This window comes from Xenopus laevis, chromosome 3S, assembly GCF_017654675.1.
Source record: "Xenopus laevis strain J_2021 chromosome 3S, Xenopus_laevis_v10.1, whole genome shotgun sequence".
NCBI lineage: Eukaryota > Metazoa > Chordata > Amphibia > Anura > Pipidae > Xenopus > Xenopus laevis.
Genome location: NC_054376.1, coordinates 57800819 through 57815714, shown reverse-complemented (window position 1 = coordinate 57815714; position 14896 = coordinate 57800819). Strand labels below are relative to the sequence as shown.

Genomic DNA, 14896 nt, shown 5'->3' with positions numbered 1-14896 from the left:
AGTTATATAGGTATTGGATCTATTCGGAATGCTTGGGACCTGGGGTATCTTTCTGTGATTTCGATCTCCATAAATTTAAGTCTGCTAAAAAATTTTAAATATTAAAACAAACCCAATAATGTTTCACCAATATGGATACCGATATGGAAGTACAAGCTACTGTTTATTATTAGAGGGAAAAAAAGAAATAATCTTTACAAATTGTAATTATTTGCTTAGCATGGATTGCCTTCCTATAATTTGGAGCTTTCTGGATAATGGGTTACCAGATCAATGGCCTGGAGGCAGGCACATGGAATGATTCGTTTTCTGAAGTCGTGCGTAATTGCCTCACGAGGAAGCTTCAACGACTTTGGAAAACGAAGTGCTCCGTGTGCCTGCCACCACGCCATTTATATCTTAGCTGGCGGAAGGCAGAGGAAGGCAGATCGGGGAGATTAGTCACCACGAAAAAAAGGAGATTCGCCTGGCGACTAATCTCCCCGAATCTGCCCATGTGGCCAGACCCTTAAACACCAGAAAATAATAAGGGTTAGTACTGTGTATAAGGGTTTGTGTGACTTATACTACAGACACTTGGTTAAGTCTATGAACAAGCCCTACGGGTAATTCCTAAAAGTTTAACACCCTAGACTTTGGTTTGTTAGTTGTACCAATTGCATACCTCCCAACTTTCTTGGATCTTCTGCACTGATGTCAGAAAAAATAGTTTCTGAAAAAATTAAATAAGAAGCTTTTTGGCAGAGAGCCCAGAATACTCAGCACCTGAACTTAGATACAAGTAACTATTTAAGATAAGCAGCTTAAAAGGCAATTTAACCTTTACTAGCAAAACCGTTATAACGCATAAAACATGACCCTAAAACCCTCAGAAATGTGTTCAGTCTTTCCATAACCTGCCAAATTTTCTAAAATGGACATGGTATTTAGGGCATGTAGCCAAAAAATGGACATGGTCAAAAAATGTTGCTGTGTGTAGCATGGCAGAACATTTTAGTTCCTCTTTCTGATTTTTACTTATTGGGAGGTATGAATTATCTGTGGTATAAGTCTGATGTAAGTGCCCTGATTGGTGAGTGGATATGAGTTCTGCTGTAGTGATCCGGTCACTCACATGGAGTTTACCGTATACAGCATATCGGATACAGATTGGAATTAGGCACAAAGAGTAATGAGCCCTTCCTTATTCACCATTCTATATGAAGACTGGTTTAAGCTTTAACTATACAGTAAGCCGTTGTCTCCTATGTAAGCTATAGTTTTAGTTTGTTGCACTAGCTACATAATTGTCCACTCAAAAACACTGTTCTTCAGATCAGTTGTGGGAGAGGAGAATGTAGTCAATTACGGAAGATGAGATTGAAAAATGAGACATGTTTAAACTAATGTTTAACCATCAGCAATTGTTCACAATTTGGGGTCCCTAAATTGGGACCAGTAGAAATGTAATTAATTAATTCCTCATCAGTTTGCAAGCATTATCTCTTTACAAAGCCAATTTCATGAGATGGGAGGGGGATTAAGGGTAAGGAATTTATGGCAAGGAAAATATAGATATTAGAGTTAAGGTGCATCCCTACCTTTATTCAGACCGAGGCAGAGAAATTTAATTTTTTGCTTCTGTCTTTCGTGTTTTTGTTGCTATGCTGTACTTTTTCCTCTTCCTATATTGTGAGTGATGAATATTTTGATCAAAATAGTCATGCTGGAAAACACCACCTAAAACTTAAATGTACAACATCTGTGAAACCTATTATGTTTGTAGGATTCCTGTGTGCAAACACTATTTTCATTTCACTGTCCTATATATATTATTCTAGCATGTGCTTAGCTTCTTGAACTGATTTCACCATAGGCATCATGATGCCAGTGGTGCTTTAGTGAGTTTCACATTCACCCCTAGTGTTCTATGCACAGAAGTAACAGAGAAACCAAAGTGTTGCCACATTTTTCTAATGCTCCAGGGATTCATTTTAAAGTTTGGTTGGTTGTCTGCAGAGCTGTTTGGCTGGGCAGAAAAAATGTGTTAAAAAATACTGATGCATGTAAGGCCTGGCAACATGACCATAATCTAAAAATAAAAAAATGAAATACCAATAATTTGATCATTAACCTGCTTGGACTAGAGCACAGAATGGTGAAAACACAGCAGAATAATTCTGTGCTATACAAAACTGATAACTAAGAAATGAGATGCATTTATTCTATAACATATAATTTTGTTTGTAAATCTACCAATTTCATGTTAATATTGTATGCTCTGGCCCTTGTGTATCATAACCCACTGTAATAACATACAGCAAAGCCATCCTCCAGAATATGAACATGTACCTTGTTGTTGCTTCTCTGTCAGCAGAGGTGTTTAAGGGCTGTGTGGAATGTAGCTGTGTGTGTTGTTTTGTTTTTTATTTGTAAACAGCAAGGTTTCTTATTAATGTATGTTTTAAGCAATTCTGGATGAGAAATAGAGAGTAATATTTATACGATGTTCAGTTATATTTATAGCCAGGCTGTTTATATTGGCCAACTCACTGAAAGAAATGGAAGAGTGCTTGAGGTTTGTTATATTTTATCCCCTTTTATGTTACAAGCTTTTGGGGGCAAATGGACTAAGGTATAACGGTCTTTTTACCACTAAGCAAGCAATAGTATAGAAAACTGCATAGTATACAATTTATTCAACCTACTGCTGCCATGCTAGATTATTAGTGCAAGACACTATCTGTTTCGGAGTGTCCCATAGAACTACTATATACTACCTGTATAATTTGGCATTAAATGATCTTTCTTCTGAAAATATGACATGCCTAAATGATAGTGGAGAAAACAGGCAAAATTGCAGTCATGGAATCTATACTCTATCTGCTTCCTTCCTATCAATTAGGAACAATAAGATAACTCCCTGTTGTACCTAGCATGAAAGGTAAATAAATATATATATATTATTTAAAAAAAATCAACTATGACTGAGAATCCAAGTTTAAATAGAAAACCTCTGTCCATTTATCTTAGTGATACTGACACCAAAACCACTCTTCAAAATATTAATATACATTAAAAATTACCTATAGGTCATGTTGATAATTGCTCACTGTCAAGTCTGCTTTTGGAAGTAATTTGAATTTCTAACACTACTGGACTGCTGCAGTACAAATATGGTGGCCCCCTTATAGATGGATATGGGGAATCATATCGCTAATGTAAAGGCATCAGGCAAAAAATTTATAGAGCACATGCATCAATCACTTGTGTATATATAAATATGTATCACTTTAAGGCATAGGACTGTTGTACCATGTCCAACATCAAGCCGTTATATGAAACTCAATCTGTGGCTCGTTTCTTTTTGATTTTGTTATAATTAGTTTTTAGATGTGTTTGGCCTGCTTTATTGCTTGTATGACATAGAATAGCACTAGGATGATGTGCAGATTCCTTGAGGATAGTTTTGATTGCTTACTGGTCTGGATCTTTGGAATGGCTACAAACACCAAAGCCTAAGGCAACAGATCGTCTTTATTAGGGACATGTCTGTTACCAATGATGTAACTAAGAGGGCTCGGGGACCCCCTCCAGTGGGAGTTGAGGTGTGCAAAAATTGTGGGTGACCACGATTTCCTGTGCATTTCGGGTCATCCACTCCCCCCCCCCCACAGAGGAAGCAGACGTGATTTTTTTAAAAAAAAAAAAAATTTACACACTTAACTTTTTTAGCATTTTATCACTCTCTCATTATTATTGGTCTTGCTCGACTCTGAAGCATCAGTTCAATGCTTTACACAATTTGGACAGTGACTTCTATTCTGTGGAAGCAAGCGGTAAGAATAGACAAGCCAAACTGAATATCTCTTTGTTCAGCAGTGTTCTCATTTTCCAGGGTGTGGTGGTGCAGAAGCATAAAAGCTTTGAAGTATAAAAGCTGCCAGTGTTGAGTAAAGAAAATGTATGTTCTATTGCAGCAACAGTGCTTTGCAAGCTTATTCAGGTCAGACAAAATGATTCATGTGAGAGCCAAGTGTAACATTATACTGTTTACCCGTGGATAAACATATTAACACATCTATGGCTTTGCCCATTGCAATAAAATGTCCTTTTGTTTCCATTTCTTCCAACTTACTTTGCAATCTACTTATTCAAATGAATAAATGTATCATTTGGAATTCTCAGACACGCTTCTCTGGTCTTGTGCTTTTAATTTTCCCTTAGTTTGAACTACGCATTAGTAAGATTCGACAGCGTAAAGGGAAAAAAATCACGTTGCTCACAAGCCATCTGACAGCAGACTGATTCTTTTTATTGATCGCTGTGCATCACAGAGCTTGGAGTTCAAAATAATTTACTGTGTATATGAAGCCAAAAAGCTTCTCATTTCTAGTTTATGGTTGTCACCTCCTAGTCTATATTTCTTCATGGATTTTGTTTACTTGATGAATACAAATGTAGAACCCTTTATACTAACCCATGCTGTAGTCTGATCAAGTTGGTATTTTGTACAAAACAGTTTGTAGGAATAACAACATTTCACAGATAAATTCTGCACCAATAAAACCTTAAGCAATACAGAATATGAAAAAAAATTAATTGTTTTTGTATTAAAGGCTTCTACAGCCCTCCCATCCATTTGTCAATCATACTGACATCAAAAATTAAATATTTTTTACATCTAGCATAATATTGTTTTTGCATGCTATTTATAACTTTGCCATAAATGTATTTTCCCAATCCTTTTAAAATACCCATCTGATCCCCCATGTTCTTCTATAAGGGGCTGCCATATTTGTGTAGCAGTAGTGCTTTAGTGTTGCAAACTCTGAGGTGTTGAGAAAGGGATAATCAGGTTATCAAAACCATCAGGTTTAAGAATTCCAAGTAACAAGTACGTACAAAAGCAGCTGTATCCGCAAAACATGATCAGCTTTACCAATGGGTAATGCACATTAATATTCTGAAGAGTAGTTTTTTTACTGTCAGGGTTGCTTTTGTTACTTTTTGAGAAGGTGCACACACAATGTTTTTGCATGTGTGGATAAGAGTTGCCGCGGCCATCTTTATTAAGTATTGAAAGGAAAAATGGCGTGGTCACCAATTAACATAAAAGTAAGCACTGCTAGCGAAATATTTAGTAATGTGCAAAAAACCTATTGATCAGTTCGAGCAAAGAGGGCTGAATTAAATAAGAGACTTAGGCTGAAGTTTTCCTTTTCCTTTTCCTTTATTCACACTTTATTTTGACTAATTGTGCTTGTGGGGATAATCAGGGTATTTTATGGCAGGAGGTTTCCCTTTGCTCCTTTGCCTCTTTCATATGTTCCAGAACTGCCCCTTCAACATTCCCTCTAAGCTGTGCTTTTGTGTGCGCACACACACAATAAATTGTGGTGCACACACAGAATTTTGTGTGAACACATCATTTTTGACTTGTGCACAATGTTTTTTAAAAGTGTGACGTGTGCACACACAAGGTTAGAAAGTGTGCACACACAAATTTTTTATGTACATCGCTAAGAATGAACATTGGTCTCCGTGTGTATTAAGCCAACAGCAACCAATAAGGTGACTAGTAAATGCTTCCTGCTGATTAGGGTTCGGATTTGGTTCGGTGTTAAAAAGCAGTAAGTTGGATTCTGGCTATTATATTAGACATTCAGTCACTCCAGCTTTTATACATTACATTTTTGCTAACTAACTATTAGAAACATTTTTTATTTTGCACAGCCTATCTATTTACCCAGTTTTGATTTTTACACTGAACTGTTCCTTTAAGGAAGGTCCAGTTGAAGGGTGTATTCCTTAAACATATAGACTACATATAAGAATACAATGTATAACTGATAGAGGAGGTAAAGAGGGCCCTCAATGAGTTGGAGGTGATATTAGGAGCAATCTTATAATGACAGAATTTTACATACCCATATAAGCATGACAAATGGCATTCTAAAATAGCTGATTTATATTTGTTCTTTACAAACAATTATAATAAATCATTTATGGGAAATCTTTGGAAGACTTTTGTAAGCATTATTCAGTTTTCTGCTATTTTTGTGCAATGACTTAATTATTTGAATGTTGTGTTTCTCAGTTTATAATATGTTTGCCCATAGAGGTCTGTAAGGCTACTGCAAGGGCTTGATTTCTGCCAACAAATGGCTTTTTATTTTAAACCTATTTTATTTCAGAAGTTTCTAAAGCCAGAGTAAAATAAATGCCTACATGATACATAGCCCATTGCCAGGCACATATTATTTTTCTGTTCTTTGCTGCAGCATTATGTGGGCAGGAATAAAAATGCCATAAAATTCTTTCAAGCAAGCACTGTCTTTAACAGCATGTCTTGCATTCAGTCTTAGAAATAAATGGATTTGGTGACAATTCTTGGCGTATTAAGTTAATCACTTGTCTGTGATTCCTAACTTGTCCATTTGTTTAATATTTTGTTACTCCAGCTACACAGTGGTAACAAAGCAGTCATTTTGTTCACTGATCTTTCTTGTTTCAATGGGGATAATGCACAATACTGTTTTTCTTGTGTGGCTCAAGGACAGATGTTATATCTTTTGTTAAGAAAATGGGAAATTATAATCTAAAGATGTTTTATAGTAATGCTGAAAAGTAAAACTCATGTTTAAGATCAAAATCCTAGTTCTGCTCCTTTGTGCTAGACACAGCTGCTTCTGGACTAAATACACAACCAGGGGTCAGAAACATTACATATACCTGTATAAGAAATACCTTTTCTTTAATGGAGTATAATGGAGATAAATACAATTTGAAGCATTTATGATATTGTTCCAAAATTCAACAGATAACATAACATTATTCCGGAACATATTTATGCACGGATGCCAGATGACTTGTTAACTACACTAGTTCTTGTTGTGACAAAGGATTGCTATGACATAGTTATAGTATAAAATGCAATTTTCAGATTATATATGATGATATCCAATTTCAAAACACATTGCACATTTTGTTCACTTTAAACTCCAACAGCTTCATTAGTGAAGAATATAAACATATGTTCCAGTAAGAGTCAAGGTGATACTTGAACAGTCAGTGATTTCTTCGTGGTTAATACTATTTACCTAGGCTCTGATGTGTTTTAAATGCTGTAGCTCATACATTTCATCAGTAGCCTCATTTATTTCTCAGTTGGTGGTGTGAGACAATACTTGAATATACTTACAATTTAAACCATTTGCCTGAGTCATTTTTAAACTCTTATTTTTTTTTATCCTTTGTTTTTAGCTGCAAACTGACCCACCATGTAACTTGCCATGTTTCTTTTAGGCACACAAACCTGAGTTGACAATTGTGCATTCACGGTGTTAGTAGACTTAAATGTTCTCACATGGAACATGATGTTTTAACAAGCTTTTTCATATTTTTCTACCAGGTCGCTATTGTTGAAGACTATGCAGACCCATTTGATGCTAAGCAGGTGCCAGGCAGTCAGAATGCACCTGAGAAAGTGACAGAGAATGATGGATATATGGAACCTTATGAAGCACAAAAGATGATGGAAGGTACACATATAATGCGAATAACTAAAGCTATTGATATGTCGCCATTGTATTTGGCAGTCCTGAGTGTTGGTTGGAATTGCATTATGAAAAAATTCTGTTAACCTTCTAAAAGTTGTGTCCCTGGTATGGCATTAAGGTGAAATCTTGTTTCTGGAATTGGCAAATGTAGATGGTTTACCCCATTTTTGATAACTTTGTCAAAAGTATATAACTGGGGCTACTTACTGCCTTGCTTTAATAGTGAAATAGTGAAGCAGCGCCACATAAGTCATCCATCTATTATATAATAAGGTGATGGCTGATACTGCTCTACTATAAGAGAGCTTGGGTTCTGCTGTATTTTTTTTAAAGGGCCAGCAGAATTTTCATTCAATGATGTATAAGAACCAATTGTATAACAAAACTACTTTAGTAGAGGTAAAACAACCACCTTCTCCAGTCTAAATGGTAAGTGAAAATTTTGGAGTATTTTCACTCAAAATGAAAATTCCCTACATCGCCAGTTTACTAAAAGGGGAGCATAATAAGTTTGGAGAATTAACTTTATGTTGGCGTAAAATCTCATCTATACTCCAGTGAATAGTCTTCAATTTACTAAGAACAAATTTCCACCAAGAGAAATTTCTCCAGGTTGAGGGCAAAGAACTGCTATTATAAAGATAAAACATTTTTCATCTTATTTACATTGCCTTCTCCATGCTAATATCTCACATACATCATTTCTATGTTGCTAAAATGCTCTAGAGAATTTTTACCACTTCAGTTGTATGGAGAAAATACACTGGTCAATGTTTAAAGAATTTACACCAGAAGGAAATTCACCATTTGCATCAGTGCACTTAATATTTTTAGCAAATATGTATGTATCTATATTTTTATTTCTATAATGCTACTTGTGTACTCAGCATTGTACAGCATAACAATAAACAGACCAAGTGGTTGCTCCGAGAGGAATGTGTAGAAACAGGAGAGGAAATGTAGTGAGGTTCATTGGAATGAAGGGCTTTGAAGGTTATGAGAAGCAGTCTGTAACTTATTCTTTGTTTTAGGGGAAGCCAAGACAAGACCTTATAATTTAAAAGGTCAGGGCACATTTGAAACATAAAGGATGCTGAAAACCAAGAGAGATTTATGATAAGTTGATTCTTGATCATTCAAGGTGCATTGACTTTGGTTCTCTAAACATGTGGGTCTATAGGGATTATGTTTAGGTTCTGAAGGACGGGAGAGCCAGATGGGCAGGAGCCTGACAAGTCTTACAGTTAGAAATGGGATGAAGTGATGAGAGGTGTAGATTGGTTGGTGAGTGTCTGGTGTAAAGCTTTATAGCTCTTTTCAAAAGTAAATCATTGTGCTGGTTCATAGACAGTTGTAATAACCTTTCTGCAAGTATACACGTGGTTGACCTGTGTTTAGTGATAACCTTTCGCTATAGCATTATTCCTTATCAGTGGGAAAGACCGGTGCATGCCAAAGCTCACAAAAACTGTGTACATGCAGGTGAATCTATTGTGCTTTCTGTTGAATGACAACTTTTCTGTTATTCCTGCCCAGTACTTGCAAGTTGTCCCATAAAACACTAGCATATTTCCACACATGGAATGACATCATAGGCCTTCTCTAATGCTTGTTTAGTCTGTGCTCTGGCTGAGTATGCATGGTTGCCCAAAGAACAGGCTGATAGTGGCTCTATTGATAAGGCCCTGACATGTTCTGCATACTAAAAATCCAAAATGGTGGCCCCTTCCAAAATTCACAATTTGAACATACACATATAGTAATTAAGGAGGTGCTGGGAAGCCAAGTAATGTTCAATTTACATAATCCTGAAACTATTCTAACATAAATATCTATTTTTTTTTTTTTTAAAGAATCTCCAGTAGCCATAATTGCACTTGCAAATAAGTGTTTATTATTTTTACATTCATCTACTAAGTATATTTTACTTTAGCATAATACATGTGCCTGCCTTTGAGAGAGAGATTTTCATCACACATCTTCATTCATTTGAGGGGGCTGCAGTCTTATTGGTGGAGCTTTTCATTGATTATAATGAGTCTAGCAAATAATTTTGTAGGAGTATGCTATAGACCCCTAATGTAAGTGAGGAGGAAGAGGCTAATCTCCTGGTGCAAATAGAAAAGGCTGCTAGTTTGGGGAAAGTAATGATAATGGGGTATTTTAAGTAACCAGATATTGAGTGGAGCAACAGTACTGCCAGGTCAGTTAATGGAACACTATAATAAATGTTGTAAAACAGCAATCCAGAAGGCAAAGATAGGAAATGAGGAGCTCATTGTGCCAGAGGCTAAGACTAACCCCAAAATATTAATGGTAAAAAGATGTGGGTTTAGAGTGTTGCTCCTTTAAATAATGGTACCAGTATAGTTGGAACAGATAAAGAAAAGGCAAATGTGCTAAGTTTTTTAATTTTTTTCATTGTATACAATAGAGAAGTCCGAGTTCCCAGACTCACCTCATAGCTGCACTGTAGGCTCAGCTCAATCTAGTCAGTGGCTGATTTAGGATATGGTTCATAAAGCTTTACTAAAAATTAATGTGAACAAGGCACAAGGGCCAGACTGCATATCAGGGCTCTGTATTGGGTCCACATTTCTTTAACTTGTTCATTAATAACTTAGGGGAAGGTATTGTAAGTAATGTATCAGTGTTTACAGATGACAAATCTATGCACCCCAATTAATTATATACAGGATAAGGCATCCTGGCTACAGGATCTTGACAAACTGGCAATCTGGGTGGCAGATGAGATTCAATGTTTATAAATGTAAAGTCATGCACCTGGGATGTAAAAATATCCAAGCAACTTGTACTCTTAATGGGATTGCACTAGGCAAATCCATAATAGTCATGTAGATAAACTTGGCAGTCAGCAGAATCAAGGACAAAAAAGGTCTTGAGCTGTATAAAAAGGGGCATAGATTCACAGGAGGAAGGGTTTATTCTTCCACTGTTAAGAGCCATGGTTAGGCCCCATCTAGAATTTGCCGTACACTTTTGGTCTCCAGCGCTCAAATAGGACATTATTGAATTAGAGAGGGTGCAGGAAAAACTAGCCAGGTTGGGGTTGTTCATACTGGAGAAGAGGCACTTAAGGGATTATATGATAACTATGTATAAATATATAAGGGGATCATTTAACAATCTCTCTAATGCTTTATTTACAAGTAGGCCTTTCCAGCTGACACAAGGCCACTCATTCTGTTTAGAAGAAAAAATGTTCTGCCTAAATATTCAGAAGGATTTTTTTTACAGTGAGAGCTGTGACGATGTGGAATTCTCTCCATGAATCAGTCATACTGGCTGATACATTAAATAGCTTTCAGAAGGGGTTGGATTGCTTTTTAGCAAGGGTGGGAATACAGGGTTGTGAAAGATAGCTTGTAGTACAAGTTGATCCAGGGACTGAGGTCCAATCGCCATTTTGGAGTCCGGAAGGAATTCTTCCCCCTCTAAGGCAAATTGGAGAGGCTTCAAATGGGTTTTTGATGGACTTGTGTATTTTTTTCAAACTAACTTACTATGTTATTAGTCTGCATTTTGTGTTCTGATGTTGTACATACAGCTTGCAAACTTGTGTGCTTTTAATGAGTGAATGCATAAATGTAATATTTTGAATGTTACATCTAGTGATGGGCCAATTTATTCGGCAGCCGCGAATTAGTGGCGAATTTGCAAGATTCGCCGCCGGTGAATAAATTTGTGAAACGGCCGCGAAAATCCGCTGGTTTCGCAGGAAATTCACAAATTTTTTGGCGAAGCGCACAAATTCGCCCGTCACTAGTTACATCTGCAAAATACTGCTCATGATATTATTTTATTTAATATAACAATCCTATTATATTTTGTTAATACCAAACCATTTGTTCCTTATTGTATATTATATAAATACACCGGTTGTATCGTTTTCTTGGTTCCAATTAGGTAAACATATCTTTGGACATGTTTGTAATTCCCTTTGCTGCCATTTTTCATCTCATTAGAGTGTCCTCAACCCTTGCCGGTTCTCTTTTGCTTTCTGATTGGATAGTGTGTCACCTCTAAAAATTGCTGTTCAGCTAAACAGCAGGACACCAGCTGTGTACAGAATTAACAATCACCTCAAATCCTTGCAAAGCAAAATTTGGCAATGCTGAACAGGGAACTTTGCAAAATATTTACTAACTTAGATGATCGATATATGTTTGATTAGGAAAAAAATATTGTATGACTTCGGTGCTGTATAATTTATTTAGGTGGCAATAAAAATGTAATCTTCTCTAGCAGATCAGGAAAAGTCTTTCCAATTAATTAACTTGTATTGATTGTGAAAAGAAACTCATCAATTTAAGCTGCCTTTTCCCTATGTTCGTTTGTTCTTCTTTGGTAAAACAGTTTTCTTAGGAGTCTCAGTCAATCTTAATCTTCTCACTGCAGCACAGGGCTGGCCTAATACTTATGTGTGATCTGCTAAAGGGCATCCTAAATTAAACTGCACTAGCTACTGATGCACAGTAAAAATGACATTTAGCACATAGGCTTGATTCTGTACCTCCTATCCTCTTAGGGGCAGATTTATCAAGGGTCGAAGTGAATTCGAGGGAATTTTCGAAGTAATTTTGACCATCGAATAGGATACTACGACTTCGACTTCGATTTGAAGTAAAATACTTTGAATATTCGACCATTCAATAATCAAAGTACTGTCTCTTTAAAAAAAACTTAGACTTCAATACTTCATCAAATTAAACCTGCCGAAGTGCTATGTTAGCCTATGGGGCGGCCTTCTAGAGCAGTTTTCTACGTTTTTTGAAGTTGAAGAAAAATTTTTCTATTGCTGAAATCCTTCAAATCGTTCGATTCAAACGATTTAATTGTTCGATTTTACTTCGACCGCAGAATAGCGAAATTCAATGAAAAAAGTCTGAATTCGATATTTGAATTCGAAGTATTTTAATTAGATGGTCAAATTTCTAAGTATTTTTAACTTCGAAATTGGACCCATGATAAATCTGCCCCTTAGTGTTAAACAAACATTTTTTAAATGTGTAAATGTTTTATAGTGTCATTTACTCAAAAAACAGACTTTTCATGATGAACGAAATCCTGAATTCGAAGTGGGTTTCCTATACACACAAATTTGAAATGTTTCATGGTTTTAAAGTTATGCACAACTGTTTCAGTTTGACCCTTAAAACTATTTAATAGGGGTTATTCTCCTATAGTATTTTAATAAGCTTTTATCAACTAGATTGCAACATTGTTTCAGAAGTCAGAACCACAAGTGCAGAGCATCAGCATGTGTGAGACAAATATTTTACAAATGTGGATATTGGCAAGATTTCCTTCACTTTTCAAGAAGTAGTTTTTGGATGGAGCACTCCTTTAAGAATGATGATGTGTGACTGTTTAATGACTGCCTATATAATTATTATACACTGCCATTGTAATGCAGCATATTTAGATCTATTATCCACAATGATTGGGCCTGGGGGTTTTGGGATAAACGATCTTTATGTGGTATCGAGAACCATGCATTGCTCCTATTATAAAAGTAGATAAAAAAAACAACCATTAGCATTATGTATTATACTAGTTTAGTTAACACTGCTTTATATTAACGGGATACTTTAGAGGAAAAAAATGTTTTTTCAAACACATCAGTTAATATTGCTGCTACAGCAGAATTCTGCACTGAAATCAGTTTCTCAAAAGAACAGATTTCTTTTATATTTAATTTTGAAATCTGCCATGGGGATAGACATATTGTCAGTTTTCCAGTTGCACCCAGTCATGTGACTTGTGCTCTGACTTCAGTCACTCTTTTTACTGCTGTACTGCAAGTAGGAGTTTTATCACCTCCCCCCCCAGCAGCATAACAACAAAACAATAGGAAGATAACAAGATAGCATCTCCCTAACACAAGGTAATCGCTGCCTGGTAGATCTAAGAACAGTACCAAATAGTAAAATCCAGGTCCCACTGCGACACATTCAGTTACATTGTTTAGAGGAAACAACAGCCTGCCGTGTGTCAAAGCGGTTCCATCCTAAAGTGCTGGCACTTTCTGAAAGCACATGACCAGGCAAAATGACCCGAGATGGCTGCCTGCACACCAATATTATAACTAAAAAAAATACACTTACTGGTTCAGGGATGACATTTTTTATTGTAGAGTGAATTATTTGCAGTGTAAATAGTGTACTTTAGAAATAAAAACTAGATCATAAAAATCATGACAGAATCCCTTTAAGATAATTCATTACAAATTAAGAAATAATTACATCCCATACCATATTCATTTATTCGATTGATATTGTTAAACAAAGGAAAATTGTTGAATTCAGATCTAAGGGACTACATTTGAGCCTCATGATAAAGCTTCGGTCATCTGTTGAATAACGTTCAGAAGGAAGATATTTTTACAACAGCCAGCTGCTGATTTCTATGTCAATTAAATCACTGCATTCTTTGTGTAACATTCGTAGCTATCTTTTGGAGTTCAACTAAATTAAGGTGAAAACATCTGCGTTCATGCTTATTTGTCTTTAGTCATCTGGATGTAGTAGTTGAAGTTTCCAATCCTGTAGGGGAATTTCTGTATGGGATACATGAACTCGCCATGTGCAGTGGGGGAAAATTGAGTCACAGACAATTGTGAGACAGCAATGCAGATTCTTACTTGTTTGTACAGAATAAGTTCAGTGATTTAATTTATGACTTTTAATTTGAGTAAAGTGGCATTTTAACCATTGAAATTTGCTTTACAAATGTTTAAAGTAGGTTTTACAGGTTGTTGAGAAAATGTTAAGAGAATGTTGACAAAAAAGAAGTCAACTACAAGTGGAGAAATCTTTACAGATGGCACCTATGCCAGAAATTTGCCACGGCAGCACTGGGCCATTAAATGTCTGAAAGTGCAAATTGTTATAAGATAGCAATAATTTAATCACCATGGTGTCATAAAACTTGTATCGGTGATACTTGGTGTCATTACCCTCATCCCCATGTTTAAGCATGGTTTGTACCAGCTTTATGACAGCTTGACAAAAATCACAATATATGATCATCATATAACAATAATCATAATTATCATTTGTAGTCTCCATCCAAAATGTCTGCCTTCCTGTCCTTAAAGCACTGCCCTTTTCTTTAATTATAGATAAGACTGCTTAATCTTGATTTTTAGAATTGCCCTTTCTTGTGGGGACATGTGGTTTTAAGTGAATGTTTGCTTTTGTGTTTTCGTTCGTAAACTGGGCTCTCTACGAGTCCTAAAGTTTGCACACACCTATGCTTAAAGGTATTTAGCTACACTCACTACAATCATTTAACTTCTCTTATCATTTTACCATACTTTGCCAAATGTATTT

The 14896-nt window shown here is 36.0% G+C and overlaps 1 protein-coding gene across 13 annotated transcripts in view; it reads left to right on the top strand.

Moving 5' to 3' along the window:
• The window catches only part of shf.S (Src homology 2 domain containing F S homeolog), a 117880-nt gene that overhangs the window by 18777 nt on the left and 84207 nt on the right, over positions 1 to 14896 (top strand). For all 13 annotated transcript variants that reach the window (XR_005966639.1, XM_041588331.1, XM_018255516.2 and 10 more), the window contains exon 2: positions 7394 to 7523. Coding sequence is in view for 12 of the 13 variants with exons in the window: in XM_018255516.2 (XP_018111005.1) it covers positions 7394 to 7523 (130 nt within the window). In the remaining variant the exon portion in view is untranslated. The remainder of the gene's footprint in view (positions 1 to 7393; positions 7524 to 14896) is intronic.